Genomic DNA, 24,289 nt, shown 5'->3' with positions numbered 1-24,289 from the left:
TTTTTAAGGCCAGATAAACCAACACAACTCAGGTGCCAAAATAATTGGCAAGCTTCACATTCAACTGATAGTTCTTCTGACATGTAAACATCACATTGGCAGTATTTTTCCTCTGGCACTGGGACATTATCAGAAGATGAATCCTTAGTAATATTATATTTCTATTGAAGTTTATCAGAAATAGTAACCTGTCAATTTTACAAACATTGTAGGTATGTTACAAAATAATCAATTCTATCCCATACAACAATCTTAGTGATGATCCCCAAAGTAAAAGTTCCTGCCAACTTTGGTAGAGAATTTATCAACTCCCCAGTACATGGTAACCTGGTGCTGAATCTGAAAGATGGATCAGTGTTGAGGGTAAACTCGGTCATAATGTCCCTCAATAGTCCGGTTATTAGAAACATCACCACCAATCTTTGTCAGGTACTGAGAGAAAGTATATTATTATATAGATTTGATGTTTGTTAGTGTTATGAAAATGCAAGTTTTATAAAGTTATTTGTTTAAAATACAAGTTCCATTATTCGTAATTCACTACACCTGTACATTAAACTTACAGTTCTCTTTATTTCAGTCTTCCCTTGAGATGGATGACTTTAGTGTTGAAGCAGTACATTGTTTTGTGGATGCAATGTACTCTGGTGAAGCTGAAAACATGGATAGAGATAATTTCGAAGATGTTAATAAGATGGCTTATGTTTTTGACGTGAGTTGGCTGAGTAAGACGAGTCTTAACTTCTTCAAAACAAATGTTCTAAACTTTAAGAACAATTCATATGAGGAGATTTTGTTTGCCTGTGAGATTGCAAGTCGTGCATACTTCAACTTGAAACAGAGCAAGTTTGTGGGGCTATTTGTCAGAAATTTGACATCCAGGAACATAGGCAAAAGTGTATTTCTACGGAAATACATGTCCAACTTTGCTGAGCTGTCAAAGCGTCAGATAGACATGTCAATACAAATAGCCGGGAGAGAATTGAACATTCTGTTTGATTGTTTAGTGAGTTATCTCACGTTTGGGTTGAAGTACACAGGATTTGATGAGAACTCTCTGTATTTATTCAAACAAGTAGATATGAGACTATTTCAGCAAAGATATCCGGACCAGTTTGTTGAAGTAGTAGACCTGATGACTGAACTGTCGGGAGGATCTGAGAGTGGTAAAGTAAAAGAGTTGGTAGAAAAGGTGGTCAAGTTGAGGAGTGAAGGTGTAGCTGGTGGTTCTGATGAGGTGCTAGAAGACAGTCAATGTAGTGGAGATTCAAAAGATAGTGATGATGAAGATGTACAGGAGAGTTGCAAAGACGTTGCTATACAAACTGATGAGTTTAAAACAGGTAAATGGAATTTTATTACTATTAGTAGTCACTAATTAACATTTAAATATTTCTTTTCACCCAAATTTTATGTCTCTAACTTAGTTATATTATTAATTTTGAGTTAACCATTTTATTAACAGTTACACGTTGTGTCACTTTATTTGTTCATTGTAACTAATTTATTTGCAGGTTGGATGCAGATTGTAAGTGGCAAATTCTACCCTTTGTTACCAGACGAACCAGTACAGTTCATAACAACAGATAATGAGTTACAGAAAGATATTGCTGTGTATTATAATCTACCTGTAGAGGGTTGTACTGATGAGAAGTGGTTTGGTATGATATGTGAGAATAAAGACACCAGTCTGTGGAGTTATTGCATTGCGGGATGTACTGTACTTAGTTACAATACACAGTACTTAGACAGTGTTCCACCTGACAAAGTAAAACACTGGATTATAACTAAAACTTGTACCCACCTAAAGGTTGTGTGTAACAATGTGACAGTACTCAATTTTAACTTTGCTACCGACTACTCACCAGGTTATAAGACTGATCACCAGATATGGTTGAGAAGGTGTACAGCTGTAAGATTTAGAACAAATTGCAAACATGTACTTCTCTTAAAAGAGGTTGATTGAGCCCTCGATAGAACTCTTTTTTAATGTTCTGTATTTTACATGCTATTATATCTTGATTGGAAGAAACGTCCCCTTTTTAGTCATTTATTAATATTAAAAATGATTTCCAAAAATTAAAGACGTGTTAATTGTAACCAGCTTGTGGAATTTTATACAGTAATATTATATATTTTGTACCCATTTTATTGTATTATGGTTTTACTGTCGTAGCGTCTGATTAATACTAGAATTTTTAAATCATCTATAATTATTAATCATTCATGTAATTACCATTGTTTAATTACATCACCATTGTTTAAGTACATCACTCCGCAGTCTATGACCCGTTGAGAAATTAATTTACCGGTTTTACCTATTATTCAGGATGTTGAACCTCCCGGAGCACATTTGTCTATTCCTCGTTGACACCATCTCCTTTGTCTCTGTCTGTGTTATTTTCCTGGCCCTCAAAAGCTCATCTTCTCTCCCGGTTTATTCCGTGGAGTTTGTAAGAGATGATGCTAATTACATGGTAAGTGCTATCTAACATTTGCTTAACTTCTTGAGAGAACTGTCCACTAATATAATATTGAGAACTATTCGTTTCAGATTGTTGTAGAAACACTTTTTGAAAGTCATGCCAGTGTTGGGATATTGTCAGGGTATATATTTACTTTGTACTGCTCCGCACTGTAGAGCTGATCTTGCAATATACTATCTACCCTGAGCTTGAACAACAGTTGATAACATTACAACATTTCCAGGTCCCTTCTCAGCTGCCGACTATAACTCCCGGATTGATGTCCATTTATCGCATGTCACACCGATAATATTTATAGTTGTGCTCTGTGTCCTGCGAGCATTGCAGGTAGCAAGTTACCTTCTTTCTTAAATAGTGTCAGTAAAACTTAAATCTATGAATGACCTGATATGGAAAATTCGTAATTTCAGCACAATCATTTGTATTATTAGTATTATTTAATCAAAAATTTTGATTGTCCATGTAAAACATTTTTCAGAGAGAGGGTTTCAACAGTGGACTTAAAACCATAGTCCCCCCTCAAAAACTGGGACAGTTACAAATCCCTCCGGCCATAATGGCTGGATTATTTTACACTGGTTACTTCTTCTTTGGTGCTTGCCTGATGGCTATACTGAACAAAGGGGTGGCCCACATGGTTGGAAAACTCTCCCCAAACTTCCTGTCTGTCTGCAAGCCGAACTACACAAGTGGAGCCCTTGTTTTCACTAGACGCGTCTGTTCTGGTATGTTCAATGTGGTCGGTAATGGCCGAGTTTTTAAAGTGCATTTTGCTGTTGTTCATTGTTGTTGTTGTGTATTCTGTTAAATTTATATTTTACACACGTCATAATCGCAAGTTAATAATTCCATAATTGTGAAAATAACCATGAAGTCTAAAAAGAACTTATTGAATCTAGGAGAAGAAGAAGATATCGTAAAGGCATCCTTATCATTCCCCGCTGAGTATGCGTCCCACCTCTCTTTTGGATTCTTCTTCAACATAGCTATTGTATACTGCATACCTCAACTCAGAAAGGTAAGGTAATCTAAGATTTATATTTTATTATTTGTAGTTTTGTTAAAAAGTAATCCTGAGATTGTTTGCTATACTATGAATGTAGTATGTAATATACTATAAATATTGTCCTCGTTATTTAAATGTCAATATGGGAGTTCAATGAAAGAACTTGTACAATGTATGTAGTTAACCGTGTAAATAAGTCTGTTTGTGTCAAATTAAACTAAAATAACCAGGTACCCATGACAAGAGTTTTGTGTTTGTTTCTCCTGATGGCTGTAGCTATCCTCAGTAGTCTAACTAGATACACAGAGGGATTCAACCATCTTGTTGACGTGTTTGTAGGGATTGTTGTTGGGGTTACCTCTGCTGCTTACATTGTCTTTGATTCTCTCAGGTAAGCTTACTGTTGGTTCTTGAAAGGGAATGTGCATCAGTGTTTTGTGATGATCTATGACAACTTGTAACTTTCCTGTTCTGTATAATCTTTATAATGCATATAATAACAGAAGTTTGACCCATGCAATAATCATTGAATTTAGAGACAATACTCATTAAAATATCACTATCCAGGTTGTTTGGAAAATTGAGGAGTCCTGACGGAGACATGAGGCACCCAACACATACTCAACAGACGGCTAACATCACATTTGATGAGCTCTCCAACTTGCCCTACACTGACCTTCAAGTTGAGATGGATGACCAATAAGTTCCTACTGATCAATAAGTTCATACTTACTTACTTTGTCATAATGCACTGCAGATTAAATTTCATGCCATCTTTTTAGATTAGAAATATTTATTTTTGACAGGATTTGTTGTATCCTTAAATATCTGTAGTTCCCTTAAATGCTGGAAATTTTAAAGAAATCTTTTAGGATTTAACATCCTTTAACTGTGTATTATATAATACCTTTTAGGTGTTGCATGATTCTCATGCAATCATTATTCGATTCGAATTTACTGTTTATTTATTTGGAGCCAGGTTATGTTTTGTGAAAGATCCCGACTTGACAATTGCTCCTTAAGAAATGTATGTTTTTTATTCTTTCCAAAATATTTAATAGATTTTAGTATTTAGTATTCAAGTATTAAAGCATGAAAAGTTATTTATTAAGTTATTACAATCGAGTTAAGAGAAGCTGTTTTTATTAGAAATTGCTAGTTATAAAATGTGTATGTATTTGTGCAATAATATTTATAGATTGCTATTTCTAAAAAGTGTATGTATTTGTGAAATTATTTATGCTATGTAATAAGATAATATTGCGTAATATTTTTTTATATATTTCATTGTTTTATTAACTGCTATTACACCTTGCATCACCTTGCCAAAATTTGCTGGCAGCAATTTTCTGATTTTGAACACTACTTTTAAATGTTTTTAATCAATTATTTCTCAATAATTCATCTGGAACTACAAAATGTTAGGTAATATTAACGTTTACAATATTCTAAAGCAATGCAGAAAAATGAGGCTGGATTCAAGATGGCATTCAAGAAACGAAACCCCGACTTCAAGAAACCCCCCAAAAAGATCTCAGCATCTATACCTGTACGAAAATTTATAGAGAGAGAACAAAAACTTTGCCCACTAGTTTTTAAATGTTATTTCAAATGTTGTTTGTGTCTTGTGGAGCATATCAAATTAGCATTATTTCAGGCAACTGGTGACTTAAGAAAACACGACCAACCCACAAGATCTGTAAAGGTTAATCCCAAAAACTTACATTTAATAATTTAATCAAGTAAATGTTACCACTAGTGCACGTATTTATTAACTTATTTTATCTGACAGCACCTTTCAAACTTGCCTATTGAATTGTTATTTAATTCAAATGTTAGAGAAAATATAATGTATTTTGATAGTATTATTGTTACGAATTCTAATTATAATTCTATTAATTACCGTGTGTCTCCCATAGAAATCAAATGATATGGACAACTCCTCATCGTCTGAAGAAGATGTTCTCGAGAAGACGAGAAAGGCTGAGATTGGTAATATTGGATATTTTACTAAACATATTACATAGTCAGATATTATCAAAGTGTGGTCAAGATAATATCTGACTACAAAGTTATGATAATCTCGTCACTCCTACTTCAATCTTGTTAACCATGTCAGCATATTCCATGTTTGAATCTTTCAATGTCTGTTTGTCAAGATGTCTAAACAGATTGTCAAAACACAGTTCTTAGTTTTAATACGAATTTACAGATTGATAATGCACATCTTTAATCAGAGAACCAAAAGAGTGAGCAAGCGAAGTTGGTAGAAATGGCATTGTTAGAACAGGTCATGAACGGACAGATTGACGTTATGGACTTGTTAAAAAGTGGTCAAGTTGACAGCACCTTTCTTAAAGAGAAACTTCGGAAACAAAGTTAGTCACTTAGTAACATCATTTTGAAATCTGAGTCGTTTGTAAAATAGAAAAATACAGTCTGTCCCTTTCATTAAAAAAATAGTTTCCTTCTGGTGCGGTTTCATCAGCTTTCTCAAACGTTTTCTTACTCAGTGATGAACATTGACATAGATGGTACTCCGGTGACAACTGCTGAATCTACATCTGCCCCAGCCCCTGCTCCTGTTCCAGCCCCTCCTCCACCTCCTGTACAGTCCCCACCACAGATGGTACAGTATAACAGTATTATATCATTTCATATTATTGACATAATATTTTCATACTTCATGTCTTTTTATCAAGGATAAGCGGACACACCACAATATATTATAATTATTCGTGATATTAACATACCTTACAAGACATATTTATAACGTACGAAATGTGGCGGTTTTCCGAAAATTTCGCCATATTTTCGGACCGCCAAAATTTCGGTCGTCGTAATAGAATCCGTCGCATTATCTTTTAGCTTATTTCAATGACTGTGCCTTCACTGCTTTATTTTGTTTCTAAAAAGTAATATCAAGTAAAATAAATAAATAAATTCTGGCATCTTGGGACAAATTATCACCACACCAATGACGAATTGAATCAATGAAACTAATAAATCAATGAAACTAATAAATCAATGTTTTAGCTCATTTTACAAAGTCAAATATTTAAAACAATTAAAATTGTATAGTGCTCAATTTGTAAATGACTAGTTGATCTTTGCTATTGGAAGTTTGTCAAGGACTGGCAGCTAGCGGGGGCAAGGAATGCACGGGCTTAGGGGCTTTTGTGCACACCAGAACACTAGCTCGGTAGATTTTTGGAAACTAGAAGGACTGAAAACTAAAATTGTTTTTGATGGAGGCTGAGGCATGTTTTTGAGAGGGACGGTATAATAGCTTGTGGTAACAACAGGCCTTTACTTTAATAGGATGAAGTTTTAGTTTTAGGACAGGAAGAAGGCATTAAGAAGATTTGCTCTTTGTTTACAAGGCAGAATATAAGCAATGTTGGTTATAATATGTATCAATATCTAGATCTTCGTTTATCAATTTTCACTAAATGGGTTTAAAATTTTAATAGGGAGGGAAATTCATCAACTTTATTAAGTACCTATCAAAAATAAATCTTATATCAATGTAATATATTAAAAATCATAATCCTAAGTCTAATAATAAATCTGTTAAAAACACTTTCTCACTACACTGCGCTCACACACGTTAGTAAGACAAAGGAAAATGCACACCTGGCAGCTAATTTTCAATTTCAAGATAATCATTTTGGATGTGTGGACCCTAGGGTAGACTTAATGTCAAAATTTAGATTAGAGCATTCGAAATCTTTGTTTGTCCAATCAAGATCAGCATGGTTATGCTGGTTGACGAGCAGTGATTGCTTCATCCTAGACTTCAGGCAGGCCACACTTAGACAGTAGTCACGTATACCAAGCTTAGGCACAATTGTCAAGCAATACAGTTTAAATTTGCATTAAAATACATGTATGTGCTAACATGAAAGTCTTACAGTCTTAATACAGACTAAGTTTGAACATGATTTTACTTAACGGGTGATACTCGTAAAATATCTGTTCCATATATTGGACCGTCGACGGGGGGGGGGGGGGGGGGGGGGGTCTTCATCAAAATTCTTGTTTTTAATAGAGGGGAGTGATATCTATCAGCTGCTTTTGGTCCCATGGAAAAATATTGCTCCTAGCCGAAATTATCGCCGGTCTAAGGTCAGCGCTTATGTGTAATTGTATTGAGCGAGCGATTTTCAATCGCAAATTCTGAAAATCGAGTCTAAAAATCTATCTTCTTCCACATTTTTTGAGCAATCACCCTGAAACTTTCAGGATATGTTCTAGGGACCATTTAGAAGAGATCGCGCTGACAAAATTTTGAGATATGCCTTTAAAAATTTTGTATTCAATTTTGAAAATCTTGGACCTCGTTTTTTTACGATTTTTTGAGGTCCAAGATTTTCAAAATCGAATAAAAATTTTTAAAGGCCTATCTCAAAATTTTGTCTGAGCGATCTCTTCTAAATGGTCCCTAGAACATATCCTGAAAGTTTCAGGGTGATTGCTCAAAAAATGTGGGAGAAGATAGATTTTTAGACTCGATTTTCAGAATTTGCGATTGAAAATCGCTCGCGCAATACAATTACACATAAGCGCTGACCTTAGACCGGCGATAATTTCGGCTAGGAACAATATTTTTCCATGGGACCAAAAGCAGCTGATAGATATCACTCCCCTCTATTAGAAACAACTATAAAGTCGATTTCGAGAGAATTTTGATGAAGACCCCCCCCGGCCCCCTTAACTAATAACATTCAGAAATAATTTGTAAACCTAAAATACTTCCTGTGGCAGTGGTCTGATTCTTAAATTCTAATATTCTAGATTGTGTTGTATTTGTGGTATTATTGATAATGGAATGTTCACTATGGTAGTACGTGTATAGTATCGAAATGTAACCGTCTATATTTAAATTCAGCAAGCAGCTTATAACCCACTGATGAGGATGAGGGACGGCTCCAATCCACCTCCTCCTCCAGCTCTAAAACAGAAGAGTGAGTCAAGGGCCTCTTCAAAAGCCTCGTCAAGATCGAAAAAAAAGAAATCGACCGGCATGGGCACTATAAGTTCAGAAAGTTCAGAATCGTCCAGCGAATCAAGCTTAGATACTGACATATCGAGCGAGAGGTATTTGATTAATATCCCAGATCTCAAATTGATTTATTTCAATCTTGTTTCTCAATATTATTATATTATCGTGGCCAATTTGCCCTTTGCGTGTTTATCTGATCTTTTGGCCCATCTTTTATCATGTTTATGATTGTACTTTCAAATTATTGAACTCTTTTCGATTTTGATATTTTTACATGATATTTTTTTTTCAGCGACAGTGACGAAGATTCTCATAAGTTAGCGAAGAAAGTCAAGAAGTTAAAAGCTAGGAACAAGAAATTAACAAAAAAAGTTAAAGCATTGAAAAAGAAACTAAAAGACAAAAAATTAGCTAAAAAGGACGACAAACAAGCTAAAAGGTGAGAAGATAATAAAATTTCGTCCTCCTTGAAAATGTATCATAAATGAATATCACGTTCTGCAGTACGACACTACATTTAAATCTATTTGCTCAATTTACACCAAGTTATTTGATTAGTCACACTGATCAACTTGCAGCGTCCAAAGAAATTCCCACGGTCAGATAGTGGAAAACAAAGTGCCGCCACGACCCCAACCACCGGCACAACCTCAAGTATAATAATTACTGGTTATTATGAACTATTGATTGTGTTTGTTGATAATATGAGCATTGATTCCCCTAACACGGGTAAAGGTGGAGAACTGTTTTTTTTCATTTCCACGAATTCATATTTACAATATATTCGTATATTCAACAGCTAAGTATGTGGTTTAGCTCGTGTCTCGTTTCAGGGTGCGCTAGCCCCCATGACTCCACAACAATACTCCGCCCAACAGTCACAAATGCGAAGACAGTACGACCCTCAAACAGGACAATACAGGTTCCAATAATAATATACTCCCTTGTTAGTAGAGATTGTCAACTCCTCACTTGCTATAGTAAGATTTGTTAAGAACTACTTTAATTAACTTGAATTACGAAATCGTTATCTCATCGTTATCTCATCCACCATTAACACAGAGCTCACTATTTAAACATCCACACCATTTTTATTTTAGGCTTTTTAAAAGTTAATTCCGTCAATTGTACATGTTCTTCAAGAATCTGGCAGTATAAGTTATATGATACTGTTTAGTACAGTACAGTCTCACAATAAAATATATAATATAATAATAGAAAATTTTCCTCTGAAAATTATAACATTTTCCACCAATTAAATAAATTAGATCAATAGATTTAAAACATTTTAAAAAGGATTCCAAAAAGAAGTTGGAGTGTTTATATTCCTCTTAATTAAGTCGTATACTTCTATAAATTGAATTGAACAAATTTAATCAAATTTGGTTCCAATTTGTGTGAGTGTAAGAGTGTAATTTGTACAATTACAAATTAAATATTACCATCTTACCACTAAGCTTGCTAACTTGCATCTAACTTGATGGTATGCTAATTTATGCTAATTGTGACAGAGTTACGATTAGGATAATAAAGTTCACCATTGGCTTCAACCCCAGACACAGCAAAAAGATTGTCCTCTAGTTATTAATCATTACCTGGATTTGTATTTTGAAATCAAGCTGGGTATCTTACGTTAGACTAGTGAAAATGTAATTAAATGTATTATACTTACTGTTAAAATATTATTATCATAATATAGAATAAAGTATACGATTTTCCATTCCGTTTCCTTAGACAATTTCACTGCACTTCTAGTAAGCTCACATATAAATTGCTACTCGATTAAAATCATATCTTTATAATATATTTGCTTTGATTTAAACGATATATTCAAGCTCTTTAAATGTTTTAAGTGAAATTGTATTGACCTTATCGAATAACAAAAACCATCTGCTTCTCCTAACGTATGTGATCCGTCCCAGGGATGTTCCTGATATCATGTCACCGGCTCCTCCCCCAGGACTCATGCCACAGTCGATGCAAGGACAGATGCCTGCTGGAATGCCACCAATGCCTCAAATGCCACTTGGACAAATGCCAGCTATGCCCCCAGGTCCAATGCTCCAGATGCCTATGAGCGCTGCACCTTTGATTATGCCAGCAAATCCACCGTTCAACCCTGTATCATCACTTGATAATGAAGTGATGGAAATAAAAAATGTGAGAGGAAATAGTCCTGTTAAAAATTATCCAAGCGACGACGATCTGTATTTAGACGTCTTCAAAGGAAAAGAAAAGAAAAAACCGAAACTTAATACAAATCTCCAACAACCAAACCAAAATATTGTACCAAGGTCAAGTCAGACATACCAAGAAATGTCGAGATCAAACCAACCCAGATTGGCTCCAGGCCAACAAAACATATCATCAATCGGGTCTATCAATCGTGCTACCCAACAACAACAACAAGATCAACATCATCATCAACAACAACAACAACAACAACAGCAACAACAACAACAACAACAACAACAACAACAACAACAACAACAACAACAACAACAACAACAGCAACAACAACAACAAAAACAACAACAACAACAACAACAATATCAACAGACTCAAAAGTCTGATACTTCCCAAAATTTGCAAGATTTAGATAAAATCCTCAAGAAAGGGCATAAAAACAAGCCATCACACCATGAGCGTGGTTACAAGAGTAGTTCTGAGTCAGAACCTGATAAAAATAGCCAATCAAGGAGGCGAAAATCTAGTGAAGGAAGGGAGGTCGTTGTAAGATCGAATGCAGCCAAAAATCTGATAAAAGATTTCTATGAAGAAGAAGAATTGGCTGTAATTACAGCTGAAGAAGGTAAATTCGCTGGACCTTTTGATTTGAATTGTTTCTTATAAAATGTTGTGGTCCAGTAGAAAATGGATACCACAAACAAATCTTATTAAAGTTTCGACACAACAAACTATACAATTTTTCAATTTGTTAAATTTATAAACTATAGATACTGAATTCAACTTTTATGAACTCCACTGAGTTCAAAAACCATTCCTATTCTTAGACTTGCCTGAGATTACAGAACCAGTACAATCTAAGAACACTGAAAGTACCACGGCACGTGGTGTCACCTTTAGTGGAAAGTGCATTTTCTGTGAGCTGTATCATACTATCAATTCTAATGTCAACAACGAAAGCTCGAGCTTGTGTAAGAAGGTAGGTTGTGTTGATATTCCGACAGAACACAAATTTACAGAATCATATCTATTCATGTCAGTCATGAGTCATGACAGTCGTACCTAAATTCTTTAGAACATTTTATGATATCTATTGAATAATGAGTACTATAAACTTTTGAATAAATATTCTGAGTAAATTTAAAACATTTTGTGCAAATTGAAGTTCTTCTTTGAATGTCTCAGTATGATTTAAAAGAGAGTGACTCTTAATCAGTTCTGGAGCCAGTAATAGCATGTTAATTTTTAGCATACTTTTCAGCTCAGTATTTCAAAGTTTAATGAAAGTTTATTGTTCAGGGTAAAATGTACCTAGAAAGGTACAAATCAGATACACGCCGTATCCAGGACTTAAGGTCCCAAATCAAAGATAACACCGACAAATTAGTCTCCTTGAAAAACAAGAAAGAACTTATGACGAAAGTGATAGTTGAAAATGATGTGAGGAAGAACGAAAGAGCTCTACGAATGGAAGTTTTCAGAAAGCACATCGATACACTTCCTGAGCCAGGTGAGAAAGGAATGTTTTATAGTCAGGCCATTAGAGCCTTTTTACTGACCGTATCTCTTGAGATACATTTAGGAGCTTAATAATAAAATAGATATCTGCCCGATTTAAGACAATGTCTTGCTTTAAAAGGTTAAGTTGTTATCAGATTGTTTGCTTTTACATTACAATCATATCTTCAAATGATGTAATGTATTTTTCAGTGAAAGTGACACAAGAGTTCGGCCGAAAGGTTGTCAAAGCACAGAGCAATCAACAAAATCTTGGAGACCAGCTAGAAGCAGCGATCAAAAGGGGAAATTCTGCTGCCCGGTCCGTAGAGCCGGAAGAGATACAGTATGATGATCTGGACGGCAGCTCAATGCCTACTGACATTCCACCAAGTGGCTATGGTGCCAGGGCCAATGAGAGTCCTCAGTCAAAACATCGCAGGGGTGCTCGACATTCTTCTGAGACTGATTTTGTGGGGAGAAATGACGAGAGACCACCCGCTATGGCTGTACCTCCGTACGAAGAGAGTGACTATGGCCATGGTAGGAGACCACCTATGCAACGGTTAGGTCCAAGAGAGCAACCTTCCAGAGAGCAACCACCAATAGAGCACCAACCTAGAGGACTGCAACCTAGAGAGTATGCACCAAGAGAACCACCAGCAAGAGGACTGCAACCTAGAGAGTATGCACCAAGAGAGTATGCTCCCCGGGAACCACCAGCAAGAGAGCTACCACCAACAGAGTATGCACAAAGAGAGTATGCACCAAGGGAACCACTAGAAAGAGAGCTACCACCAACTGAGTATGCACAAAGAGAGTATGCACCAAGGGAACCACCAGCAAGAGAGCTACCACCAACAGAGTATGCACCAAGAGACTATGCACCCCGGGAACCACTAGAAAGAGAGCTACCACCGAGAGAGTATGCACCAAGAGAGTATGCACCTCGAGAACCACCAGCAAGAGAACCCAGAAGACATCCAGAAGATACGAGACCACCGTTTGGAGATATGAGAGCGTCTCCAGGAACACCTCCCAGAACTCCATCAGGTCTGTTGCAAACTCCGGCTACTGCAGGACCTCCACAAAGACCACCTCCTGCTGCTTTACTTCGCACCCCAGGCAGAAGACCACAATATGAGCAGCCTGGGAAAGACCCAAACCAACATGCTCATAATGCACCAAGGCCACCTCGCCATGGTAAAATTATTGGATACGTCATGTATTAAATAATAATTATATAAATTGAAATCATTTTCATTTCATAGCTGTTTAACCTGTATATTTTATAATATAAATACAAGCGTTTGACTAGAGGACAATCTTTTGCTGACCATATGCATATGTATGCTGTGCAAAACCCTCCAAAATTTTCCAAAAAGTAAAAACTTGAACCTGATGATGGAAAGGTTCATAAGATTTTTGAGAAATTAATTTCATAATTTGAATCATTGTTGGAATGTTGGTGCAGAACGCACCTATAAATTGCTAATCTTGCCAAAATCTCTGAAAGTCACATCGTTCAAATTGCCAAATAAGTACAACTCTCTAATTCACATTTGATTTTTGTGACACGGATCCTGCTGCCAGTAAGGGGTCGTTCACACTTCACATATTACGTAATCAGCCGAGGGGGGAGGGGGGTACCAAATGATAACGCTGGTGTGATTTTGACATTTGAATAGCTATGTGTAAAACTGATTACGGAGGGGGCCGGGGAGGGGGTTAAAAGTTATCCAAAAAGTGATTACGTAATATTATGTTAAGGACCCCTAAAACACTTAGGATTAAACAATTTCAATATCAGGCTGGTCCGGGGTACGGGGGAGATAATGGAAGAGATAGTCAGTAAAAACCAGCATGCTCAACTGAATAAGGTGAAGCAACTACCACTGTTCTTTTATGGTCATGCTAGATTTAATTTAAAAGTTTTCAATCAATACATGTGTTTAAAGTTTCAATTATTTAGTATTTGTATTCTATTTTTGTTGCTCTTTACCCCACAGTCAGTCATTAGTGATTGAAGGCCATCACTCGGCTCTATTTATTATTTAAATCCCTTGGAATAGTCTCCAAGGGCCCACGGCTTTGGAAACCCACATTTTTTCGTTTAGTTAATTTGGTAAATAAAATCACAACTGATCTGTTATTCCTTCAGATGGCGACATTCGCTGATGGACACCATTTTCAACAACAGACTAATAGTAGACGATATTGATATAATTTGTTGTCCTCTGCGTCGTTGTAGATGCTGCATCTAGTTTTATAATAATATGATATCATAAAAACTTTAAATTTTGTCCAAAAATTGCTGTGCTCCATTAAGAATTGGTTATACGTATTATATCGTAGATATAATACATGTAAGTTCTAATTTGTTATAGCTCTTTTGGTGATTTTAACTTATGAAGCTTCAGACCTTTTGCTGATTATATAATTTGGTACCAAATGATACCAAAAATATGTTTTATTTTCTCCTCTTTAAGATTCGTTTTCAAGGACGAAGTAATTTTGTCTGTTTTAGCTACATTATTGGGGATATTCATACACTGTATTATGAGTATAATTATACAGTTGGTCGCTTCCTGAATGGGAGTCAAATTATTCATGTTAAGAATGAGCTTTAAAATTTGAGGGGTTCTGAGATTTAAAGTTTCGCATTGAGGTTTGCTCTTCAAGAGCCCTAGCCTCAAGCAGTCTCGATTGTTACCAATTTAAAAAATACTTATTGGTTTATTTAAAATAAATGGTCATCTCTTCAGTCCTTTATCATTATTCATCAGTGTATGGCGCAACATTACAGATTATTTATTGATTGCTTTATTTTTAAAATCATGAATTCTCATTATAGTTGAAGTTAAATCCTTGATATAATTACTATTGACACTAATTATAGTCAGTAGTCACTAACGATGATTAATTCTCACTGTTATCGAATCTACAATTTATTTGTAACTTATTTTAACTACATACCCAAATCAAAATAAAATATCATTAGAAATATTATTTATCAATGACAACCATCTTCAGCAACAAAATAATGATAGCAAAAGACAAAGGAAGAAATTAGTGAATTTGCGTGCAGATAGAAGCTCTGCCAACCTGAGTCCTGACTCTTAGTCGCTCTTTTATATTCAAATTTTCATGCCAGTCAGAAGGACACTTTTATTTATAAGCAGCTGAAATATTCAGATATTTCAATTAAAAGAAGAGGAAACAAAATAATAGAGCCATGGCTCGAAGTTCTCTTCAGAAAAAGATTCTTGCTCAGTACCGCTCCTTTTTGAAGATATCCTGGAGTAACCCGTCTCTTAAAGATCACATAAAAACAGAGTTCAGGAAGTACAGTGATAACATTCCTAGATCAGACTTTCTGCACATCGAACACATGTTGCGGAGGGGAGACAAACAGCTTAAAATGCTGAAAGATGAGGGCGTTGATGGCATCCGTTACGTAGGGAAGAACAAGGATATGGATAGGTGATGCATTGGCATCCTAGTGTTTTCAAATTGTAATATCTTTTCAACCGGCCGGTAATACAGGTCTACAAGACGTTTAACTATTAATTACTATTTATACGATTGTAATGTACCCTCAAATAAATGATATATTCAGTGACCCTCAATTTACTAAACTAAATTTATATAACTAAATTTATATTTATATTTTGTGTAGATGTTTGCCATCTGTGGAAGTTTACGAATTTAATAGTATTATCAGTAATTGTACGTTTGTAACATAATGATGGATTGAAACATGTGCTTGATTGATTAACTGATTGATTGGCACATAAAATGAAATGAGGCAAAGAATATCCGTCACTTGTTATTAAGTTTTTCCAAACTACTTTGACTAAATTATGAGATTGCTGAGTGGTTATTACATAATATTATGCTTGATGTGAACACAATAAAACTCAGGTTTTATGTTAAATGTAGAATCATGACGACTTTTCACGATGAGATTGAAATAGAAGATATGGACTATGACGAGGACGAAGAGGTTTATTATTATCCCTGCCCCTGTGGTGATCTTTTTTCCATCAGGTACAAAGTATTTTGTGGTGTCACGTGGTTTCCAATAAACTTCTCATCGATATTAATTAACTGTCTTGAACAGAGGCAACATGTAGGTGCGGTAATATTTTGCAAATAGTGCGATTCTGCACCTGCTATATGCGGATAATTTGGAGACAAAAACACCGCAATTAAGCCGAACAATTCGACAAATTTGCAGCTTTTACATTTATTATTCAACAGCACGTAGTCGTCGTATTATATAACGATGCCTTATACGATTGTTGGGTTTAACACATCAAATAACTTGTAAAGTTGGGGGGGGGGGGGGGGGGGGGTGTCACGTCCGTCTATGTACGCTTGTCTCATAGAATCCAAAAAGGACAGGACATAGGCGGACATAGGCGGACATAGGCGGACATAGACGGACATAGGCGGACATAGGCGGACATAGGCGGACATAGACGGACATAGGCGGACATAAGCGGACATTAATGGACACCTAAATTGCTAAATAAAATGTTCAATTTTTGCTGTTATAGGGGATCATGTTTTTTGTCCGTTCGGTACCCTATATTTTCAAAACGGACAAAAAATAGAGCGGGCAAAAATGGACAAAAACGGACAAAAATGGAAATAACATTTAGATGCTTCCTCCTCCTACTCTTCCTCCTCCTCCCCCTGGGTCTTCCTGATCTTCCTCAGTCCTCTTCCTCCTCCCCTCCTCAGTCCTCCTCCTACTCCTCCTCCTCGTCCTCAGTTCTCCTCATCAATCCTCAACAGTCCTTCTCCTCCCCAGTCCTCCTCCTCCTCCTGAGTCCTCCTTCTGGGTCCTCCTCCTGGGTCCTCCTCCTCCTCTTCATCCTCCTCCTCTTCCTCCTCAGTCCTCAGTCCTCCTCAGTCCTCCTCCTCATCCTTCTCCTCAGTCCTCCATCCTCCTCCTCAGTCCTCCCCCAGTCCCCCTCCTCCTCCTATTCAGTCCTCCTCCTCCTCCTCCTCCTTCTCAGTCCTCCTCAGTCCTCCTCCTCCTCCTCCTGAGTCCTCCTCCTCCTCCTCCTCCTCCTCTTCCCTCTCAGTCATCTTCCTCAGCCATCCTCCTCAGTCCTCCTCAGTCCTCCTCCTCAGTCCTCCTCCTCCTGGGTCCTCCTCCTCCTCTTCATCCTCCTCCTCTTCCTCCTCGGTCCTCAGTCCTCCTCCTCCTGGGTCCTCCTCCTCATCCTTCTCATCAGTCCTCCTCCTCCCCAGTCCTCTCCCAGTCCCCCTCCTTCTCCTCCTCCTATTCAGTCCTCCTCCTCCTCCTCCTCCTCAGTTCTCCTCAGTCCTCCTTCTCATTTCTCCTAAGTCCTCCTCCTGAGTCCTCCTCCTGAGTCCTCCTCCTGAGTCCTCCTCCTCTTCCTTCTGAGTCCTCCTCCTGAGTCCTCCTCCTCCTCCCTCTCATTCATCCTCCTCAGTCATCCTCCTCAGCCATCCTCCCCAGCCATCCTCCTCAGCCATCCTCCTCAGTACTCCTCAGTCCTCCTCCTTCTCAGTCATCGTCAGTCCTCCTCCTCAGTCCTCCTCAGTCCTCCTCCTCCTCCTGGGTCCTCCTCCTCCTCCTCCTCCTGGGTCCTCCTGGGTCTTCCTGATCCTCTCCAGTCCTCTTCCTCCTCCCCTCCTCAGTCCTCCTCCTACTAATGGACACCTAAATTGCCAAATAAAATGTTCAATTTTTGCTGTTATAGGGGGATCAAAAAAATAGAGCGGACAAAAATGGACAAAAACGGACAAAAATGGAAATAACATTTAGATGCTTCCTCCTCCTACTCTTCCTCCTCCTCCCCCTGGGTCTTCCTGATCTTCCTCAGTCCTCTTCCTCCTCCCCTCCTCAGTCCTCCTCCCTACTCCTCCTCCTCGTCCTCAGTTCTCCTCATCAGTCCTCAACAGTCCTTCTCCTCCCCAGTCCTCCTCCTCCTCCTGAGTCCTCCTTCTGGGTCCTCCTCCTGGGTCCTCCTCCTCCTCTTCATCCTCCTCCTCTTCCTCCTCAGTCCTCAGTCCTCCTCCTCATCCTTCTCCTCAGTCCTCCATCCTCCTCCTCAGTCCTCCTCCTGGGTCCTCCTCCTCCTCTTCATCCTCCTCCTCTTCCTCCTCAGTCCTCAGTCCTCCTCCTCATCCTTCTCCTCAGTCCTCCATCCTCCTCCTCAGTCCTCCCCCAGTCCCCCTCCTCCTCCTATTCAGTCCTCCTCCTCCTCCTCCTCCTTCTCAGTCCTCCTCAGTCCTCCTCCTCCTCCTGAGTCCTCCTCCTCCTCCTCCTCCTCTTCCCTCTCAGTCATCTTCCTCAGCCATCCTCCTCAGTCCTCCTCAGTCCTCCTCCTCAGTCCTCCTCCTCCTGGGTCCTCCTCCTCCTCTTCATCCTCCTCCTCTTCCTCCTCGGTCCTCAGTCCTCCTCCTCCTGGGTCCTCCTCCTCATCCTTCTCATCAGTCCTCCTCCTCCCCAGTCCTCTCCCAGTCCCCCTCCTTCTCCTCCTCCTATTCAGTCCTCCTCCTCCTCCTCCTCAGTTCTCCTCAGTCCTCCTTCTCATTTCTCCTAAGTCCTCCTCCTGAGTCCTCCTCCTGAGTCCTCCTCCTCTTCCTTCTGAGTCCTCCTCCTGAGTCCTCCTCCTCCTCCATCTCATTCATCCTCCTCAGTCATCCTCCTCAGCCATCCTCCCCAGCCATCCTCCTCAGCCATCCTCCTCAGTACTCCTCAGTCCTCCTCCTTCTCAGTCATCGTCAGTCCTCCTCCTCAGTCCTCCTCAGTCCTCCTCCTCCTCCTCCTGGGTCCTCCTCCTCCTCCTGGGTCCTCCTGGGTCTTCCTGATCCTCCCCAGTCCTCTTCCTCCTCCCCTCCTCAGTCCTCCTCCTACTCCTCCTCCTCGTCCTCAGTCCTCCTCATCAGTCCTCAACAGTTCTCCTCCTCCCCAGTCCTCCTCCTCCTGGGGCCTTTTCCTGGGTCCTCCTCCTGGGTCCTCCTCCTGGGTCCTCCTCCTGGGTCCTCCTCCTCCTGGGTCCTCCTTCTCCTCCTCAGTCCTTCTCCTCCTCCTCCTCAGCCCTCTTCCTCCTCTTCCTCCTCTTCCTCCTCCTCCTCCCTCTCAGTCATCCTCCTCAGCCATCCTCCTCAGCCATCCTCCTCAGTCCTCCTCCTTCTCAGTCCTCCTCAGTCCTCCTCCTGAGTCCTCCTCCTCCTGAGTCATCCTCCTCAGTTCTCCTCCTCCTCCTCCTAGGTCCTCCTTCTGGGTCCTCCTCCTCCTGGGTCTTCCTGATCCTTCTCCTCCCTCTCAGTCATCCTCCTCAGTTATCCTCCTCAGTCATCCTCCTCAGCCATCCTCCTCAGCCATCCTTCTCAGCCATCCTCCTCAGTACTCTTCAGTACTCTTCAGTACTCTTCAGTCCTCAAAATGTTTGTCCGCTAATGTCCACCAATGTCCGCTAATGTCCACCAATGTCCATCCAAGTCCGCCAATGTCCGTCCGGGTCCGCCAATGTCCGTCCGAGTCCGCCAATGTCCGTCCGAGTCCGCCAATGTCCGTCCGAGTCCGCCAATGTCCGTCCGAGTCCGCCAATGTCCGTCCGTGTCCGCCAATGTCCCAAAAAACACGTCCGTTGTCTCATAGAATCCAAAAAGGACAGGACATAGGCGGACATAGACGGACATGACACCCCCCCCCCAAAGTTAATGTCTTTCAATGAATCTTCTGACAATGCTAAATGTGTAAATCTATACGTCTTATAGAATTACCCTCATAGAAGTTCTTGCGATTAGATTGACAGGATGACTGGGGCTAGTTGAGCTTATCGTGACATTATTCGAGGCAGATTATTCAATATTGTAACTTTACAACATTAGATGCTAACACATTGTGTGTATAAACTATAATAATAATATAATCTAATTTATAACTATAAGTATAACTATAGTATAATATCTAATCGTGATTAAAGTGCCTCAATGTCAATCTCACCATTGATTACGTTCCAGCTTGCAGCTCGATGAGATTCACCCTCTTTTTTAATCAAATATCGATATTATCGAACGTCAGTGCTACATTACACAGCAGTACCAAACTTAAGCAAATCTGATAAAAACGGATAGCAGCCGATGGTGCAAAAAAGTGCGGTGTTAGGTCAATAGTGCAATTCTGCACCCACCACACCTATGTATTGCCTCTGGTCTTTTTTTCCGGATTGTATCCTTCATTTTGCTACCTTTTTGAAATCTAACATCCTCTTTATCAGCAAAGAAGAATTAGAAAATGGAGAAGAAATTGCTAAATGCCCAAGTTGCTCACTGATGATAAAAGTTATCTATGACCATGACGATTATTTAAAATCAACTGCCAGAACTGCTGTTCAACAGACTTCGTAGCTTTTAAGCTTTACCCAGTATTATCTTTTAAAGATAATTTGTGATCCTACCATGTTATAAAAGTATTCAAAATCTCAAAGAGTTATTTATTCTTTTTTATGTTTGGAATAGTGATTTGCTTTATCATGGAGCACTGTGAATTATTTTAGAAAACTTTTATTTATTTTATTTGTATTTTTAAATCAAACTTTTGAACTTTTAAAGGGGTTGTAACTTGTGTTACATAGGGTATTTCTGTGATTTGCTATTAAATATTTTAGTTTTAAAAAACGTATCATAGGCATTTTGATAATAAATGACTAGAATTTTATTAGGAGAAATGAATTTCATCTACCTCTGAACATTTGATAAATCATTGCATTTGTAATGAACATTGCAGCATAATAAATACTAAGTTGTACACAATTAGTAACAATAAGCGGTTAGCAGTATACCTGGATACTTCAGTGATTAATTATTGCACTGTTTTGCAGGATGACTAAAAGAGGCACAGAAGAGCCACTATCTGACGAGGAGGGGCTGGAAGAAGTTACAAGTGGTGAAGTAACTGAGAAGAATAGACCCAACACTGCACCCACTATTTGTACAACCGAGGAACTTGATGCTATGTACAAGAAAGTACAAGAAGAATTTAATGTATTCAAAGATCAGTATGAATTTCCAGATGATATGACCAAAAATGGTAAAAAGAAGCTGCTCAAAACTCTAAAATTCGATTTCTTCAAACCTATCAGAAGAAAAATTGAACGAGAAAAATTGAAAAGAAAGAAAGCCAACAACCCTGCATCTGCGCCCAAGCGTCGTAAGGGTAACAAACTATGTGACAGTAACAACAAATTACGTGTTGCTGTAGATTGCAGTTTTGATGATTTAATGACGGAAAAGGATATCGTTAAACTAAGCAAACAAATCCAAAGAATTTACGCAATGAACAGGCACATGGACAACCCTTTACAGTTACACCTCACAAACATGCAGGGGAAAACTCTTGAAAGAATGGGCTGTGTTGACGGCTACAAAAACTGGGATATCAATCTTAAAAGTGAGAGTTTAATTGAATTGTTTGAGCCTTCAAATGTGGTGTACCTTTGTGCTGAGTCAGAAAATTTGTTATCAACGTTTGATGATAGTAAAACCTATGTAATCGGAGGATTTGTTGATCATAATGCTCACAAGGGACTTGCGTATGAGCGCGCCCAAGCTGCTGGTTTCCAGCATGCTAGACTACCAATCGACCAGTTCTTTACAATATCAACCCGAAAAGTGCTTACTGTTTGTCATGTTTTTGAAATTATTTCCAATTTTTGTGTCAGCAACAGCTGGACCAGTGCTATTGAGAAGACTGTGCCAGAAAGAAAAGGTCTTAAAAGTTTAGATGATAAAGCTAAATCAGAAGAAACTGAAGCTCTGAAAATAGATGATGCTGTTAAGGCTGAGTCTTAGTTTTTATTTTATTTATTATAAGTTATTCGAGGCAGAACAACATTGATATTTTATGTTCTCTTAGATTATGTGTTTTATTGAGGTTGAACTGAAAATATCATAAGGCAGGTATTTTTGGAGCACTTATTTAGATAAATCGGCAGCAAATTCATGATAGCTCAATTTTAATGCAACGTGTACCATTCCTCTTCTTGAAATTGTAAATTTATTTGAATAATTGATCTATCACTTCGTAAGTCAGTAACTACCATGTTTTTAGGCAAGCTTTGATGAAATGTAAAGAATGCCAATGAAGAATACCAGATCGTGGATGCCGAGAAGCTTGTAGAGTTATAGCTGTCATCATTACTGAATCATGGACCAGAATGAGGAAAAAAATGAAGGTATTGATAGGAATATCACTTTTTATAGTATGTCAAGTAGTGGTGTTCTTTACGCTAAACAATGACCAGTTACTGACCCTTACCAATGCAGTTCCTCACCAGCATGACAACTCCCATCCTACAGAGAAACAAATTATCCCTGCCAAGAAGGTACCTGAATCAGAAGAAAATGAAAAAGAAGAGGAAGTAAATAAAAAGAAATCAGGTGATCTAAAACCGAAACTTGAATTTACTGAAGTGCAAGCAAAACTTTTGAAGTTCCATACAGGCCAGCTGAAACCTTATGATGTCATCAATGGCAGTGTCATTGTATGTGATAAAGACCGTGTTCTACCGTTGCAGTATTTTAATGATGACTATTGTGATTGTGTGGATCATTCAGATGAGCCGGCTACAAGTGCATGTTACAAGGTAGATAGTCTTAATTAATTACTTTTTAGATTACTTAATTTCCAGGTAGGAATTATTAATTTAATTAATTTTTTAATTACTTAATTTCCAGGTAGGTAGCCTTAATTTCCGGATTACAGAGTTTCAGAACATGATTTGTTTCTTGCGTTGCTTTGTTGACCCGGTCCCTCATCTTTACTTGAAATTTTTTGTCCTTTTCCAATTGTATTTTTTCTTTCTGCTCGCCTTGCCTGGACCTCTCTGGTAATATGAGGAGACTGACTAATATCAACTTAATAACACCAGAATGTGTGTGTGTCTGTGTGTGTGTCTGTGTGTGTGTCTGTGTGTAATTTCCAAACAGTTATACAAAAAAAACGGTAATAGTTACGGGACTGGTTTTTTCGGTATAGTGCCGACAAAACTCTGATGAAGCCCATAGGAAATTTTTTTTTAAATCGGCCGGTGGTAAGTGGTTTAATTGATGGTTTTGTACCACAAATGTTACATAAAATTGCTTGAGCAGAACGGCAAGAGTTACGGGGCTTGCTCTCTCTCTCTCTCATTACTGTGTAATATGTTATAGCTGCATTTAAGTAGCGTCATAATTGGATCAGCCCGGAAGATTCGCTGTAATGTTATACCTTAAGCTTATTAGGGGAGGGGGGACTGTTAGTGTTTGGGGTCTGTTTGGACTGCAGAGAGAGAGAGAGAGAGAGAGAGAGAGAGAGAGAGAGTTCATACGACAATGTTATGCGTGTTTTCAAATATAATATGCGGGTGTGGTGCGGAGTTAACAAGGGTTAATTTCTATAACGATTTAAATAAAAATAGAAAGCGCGGTTCAAGACGGGAGTGATGAGGTGTAATACTCGGTGTTCAGACCTTATGATCATGGAGTGTGGTGCCTCATGGCTAATAATGACTTAATTATCCACAAGAAATAACTGATTATGAGATTATTGTTTAAGAAACTATTGGGTCACCTAATGCGGGTTTTGACTCAGCGAGTAATTACTCCTACCCTTTTTAACTGCGGCAGTGAAATCCCGGCCGTAGGCCGGGTTACACTAGTACTAATATAACTTCTTATTGACGATTGTAATGTTTCAGGGAGTGTTCATGTGCTCAACTGAGACCAAATCTAAATCTTTTAGAGGGCAAATCCCAAGTTCTCAAGTGAACGACGGTTATTGTGACTGTTGTGATGGTTCTGACGAGTGGCTGAACAAGACACTTTGTAGTTCTGATAAGTGCTAGAATCAGAGGGGATCTTGCTGAATATTTATTTAAGATTTAAATTATTTACATAGCTTAGTTCTTTAGTTACAGTTATTGCTAGACATGTCTGGGTAAATATTTGTGTTTGAGTAATGTATTATAATATGAACTGTATTGTATAATTTAAAAATGACCTAGAATTCCGTTCTCGTTTTGTTGATCAATTTACGATAGCTAGATTTTAGATACATAACTGCCTCAAACATGATCA

The 24,289-nt window shown here is 38.4% G+C and overlaps 5 protein-coding genes across 7 annotated transcripts in view; all 5 read left to right on the top strand.

Moving 5' to 3' along the window:
* Positions 1–251: 251 nt before the first annotated feature.
* On the top strand, positions 252–2,477 carry LOC134822573 (uncharacterized). 2 transcript variants are annotated; one of them, XM_063833699.1, is made up of 4 exons: positions 252–429; positions 581–712; positions 1,097–1,343; positions 1,515–2,052. In XM_063833699.1, exons 1-4 carry the CDS (start codon positions 259–261, stop codon positions 1,964–1,966), a joined length of 1,002 nt encoding a protein of 333 aa, XP_063689769.1. In that variant the 5' UTR covers positions 252–258; the 3' UTR covers positions 1,967–2,052. The 2 variants fall into 2 exon arrangements, with proteins under 2 accessions (XP_063689769.1, XP_063689768.1); XM_063833698.1 differs by having other exon boundaries at positions 581–1,343; positions 1,515–2,477.
* On the top strand, positions 2,328–4,799 carry LOC134822574 (phospholipid phosphatase 2-like). Its single transcript, XM_063833700.1, has 6 exons — positions 2,328–2,477; positions 2,710–2,813; positions 2,965–3,211; positions 3,386–3,504; positions 3,723–3,883; positions 4,060–4,799. The coding sequence occupies exons 3-6, from the start codon at positions 3,043–3,045 to the stop codon at positions 4,193–4,195; spliced, it is 585 nt and encodes a 194-aa protein (XP_063689770.1). The 5' UTR covers positions 2,328–2,477; positions 2,710–2,813; positions 2,965–3,042; the 3' UTR covers positions 4,196–4,799.
* A 151-nt stretch (positions 4,800–4,950) lies between these two features.
* LOC134823510 (uncharacterized) lies at positions 4,951–14,995 on the top strand. 2 transcript variants are annotated; one of them, XM_063834996.1, is made up of 15 exons: positions 4,951–5,041; positions 5,150–5,197; positions 5,412–5,484; positions 5,730–5,870; positions 6,006–6,121; positions 8,384–8,592; positions 8,790–8,936; positions 9,076–9,151; positions 9,331–9,419; positions 10,420–11,309; positions 11,530–11,663; positions 11,984–12,194; positions 12,395–13,384; positions 13,992–14,061; positions 14,343–14,995. In XM_063834996.1, exons 1-14 carry the CDS (start codon positions 4,976–4,978, stop codon positions 14,015–14,017), a joined length of 3,216 nt encoding a protein of 1,071 aa, XP_063691066.1. In that variant the 5' UTR covers positions 4,951–4,975; the 3' UTR covers positions 14,018–14,061; positions 14,343–14,995. The 2 variants fall into 2 exon arrangements, with proteins under 2 accessions (XP_063691066.1, XP_063691065.1); XM_063834995.1 differs by having other exon boundaries at positions 11,512–11,663.
* Positions 8,230–24,289, top strand: part of LOC134823516 (carbonic anhydrase 2-like) — a 67,893-nt gene continuing 51,833 nt past the window's right edge. The window contains exon 1 of the mRNA XM_063835005.1: positions 8,230–8,233. The gene's annotated coding sequence lies outside the window, so the exon portion shown is untranslated. The remainder of the gene's footprint in view (positions 8,234–24,289) is intronic.
* On the top strand, positions 20,593–22,089 carry LOC134823515 (tRNA methyltransferase 10 homolog A-like). Its single transcript, XM_063835003.1, has one exon. The coding sequence runs from the start codon at positions 21,056–21,058 to the stop codon at positions 22,022–22,024; it is 969 nt and encodes a 322-aa protein (XP_063691073.1). The 5' UTR covers positions 20,593–21,055; the 3' UTR covers positions 22,025–22,089.

This window comes from Bolinopsis microptera, chromosome 11, assembly GCF_026151205.1.
Source record: "Bolinopsis microptera isolate Bmic1 chromosome 11, MBARI_Bmic_1.0, whole genome shotgun sequence".
Taxonomy (NCBI): domain Eukaryota; kingdom Metazoa; phylum Ctenophora; class Tentaculata; order Lobata; family Bolinopsidae; genus Bolinopsis; species Bolinopsis microptera.
Note: the sequence above shows the minus strand (reverse complement) of the source record. Positions and strands in the feature narration are given on the sequence as shown.

Bases quoted from the DNA above. Each gene is read 5' to 3' on its own strand.
- LOC134822573 (XM_063833698.1), top strand. From the start codon at position 259: ATGATCCCCAAAGTAAAAGTTCCTGCCAACTTTGGTAGAGAATTTATC. The intron at 430-580 runs GTACTGAGAGAA...TCTTTATTTCAG, and splicing joins TCACCACCAATCTTTGTCAG to TCTTCCCTTGAGATGGATGA. The intron at 1,344-1,514 runs GTAAATGGAATT...ATTTATTTGCAG, and splicing joins AACTGATGAGTTTAAAACAG to GTTGGATGCAGATTGTAAGT.
- LOC134822574 (XM_063833700.1), top strand. From the start codon at position 3,043: ATGGCTGGATTATTTTACACTGGTTACTTCTTCTTTGGTGCTTGCCTG. The intron at 3,212-3,385 runs GTATGTTCAATG...TATTGAATCTAG, and splicing joins CACTAGACGCGTCTGTTCTG to GAGAAGAAGAAGATATCGTA. The intron at 3,505-3,722 runs GTAAGGTAATCT...TAAAATAACCAG, and splicing joins GCATACCTCAACTCAGAAAG to GTACCCATGACAAGAGTTTT.
- LOC134823510 (XM_063834995.1), top strand. From the start codon at position 4,976: ATGGCATTCAAGAAACGAAACCCCGACTTCAAGAAACCCCCCAAAAAG. The intron at 8,937-9,075 runs GTGAGAAGATAA...ATCAACTTGCAG, and splicing joins GACGACAAACAAGCTAAAAG to CGTCCAAAGAAATTCCCACG. The intron at 13,385-13,991 runs GTAAAATTATTG...TTTCAATATCAG, and splicing joins ACCAAGGCCACCTCGCCATG to GCTGGTCCGGGGTACGGGGG.
- LOC134823515 (XM_063835003.1), top strand. From the start codon at position 21,056: ATGACTAAAAGAGGCACAGAAGAGCCACTATCTGACGAGGAGGGGCTG.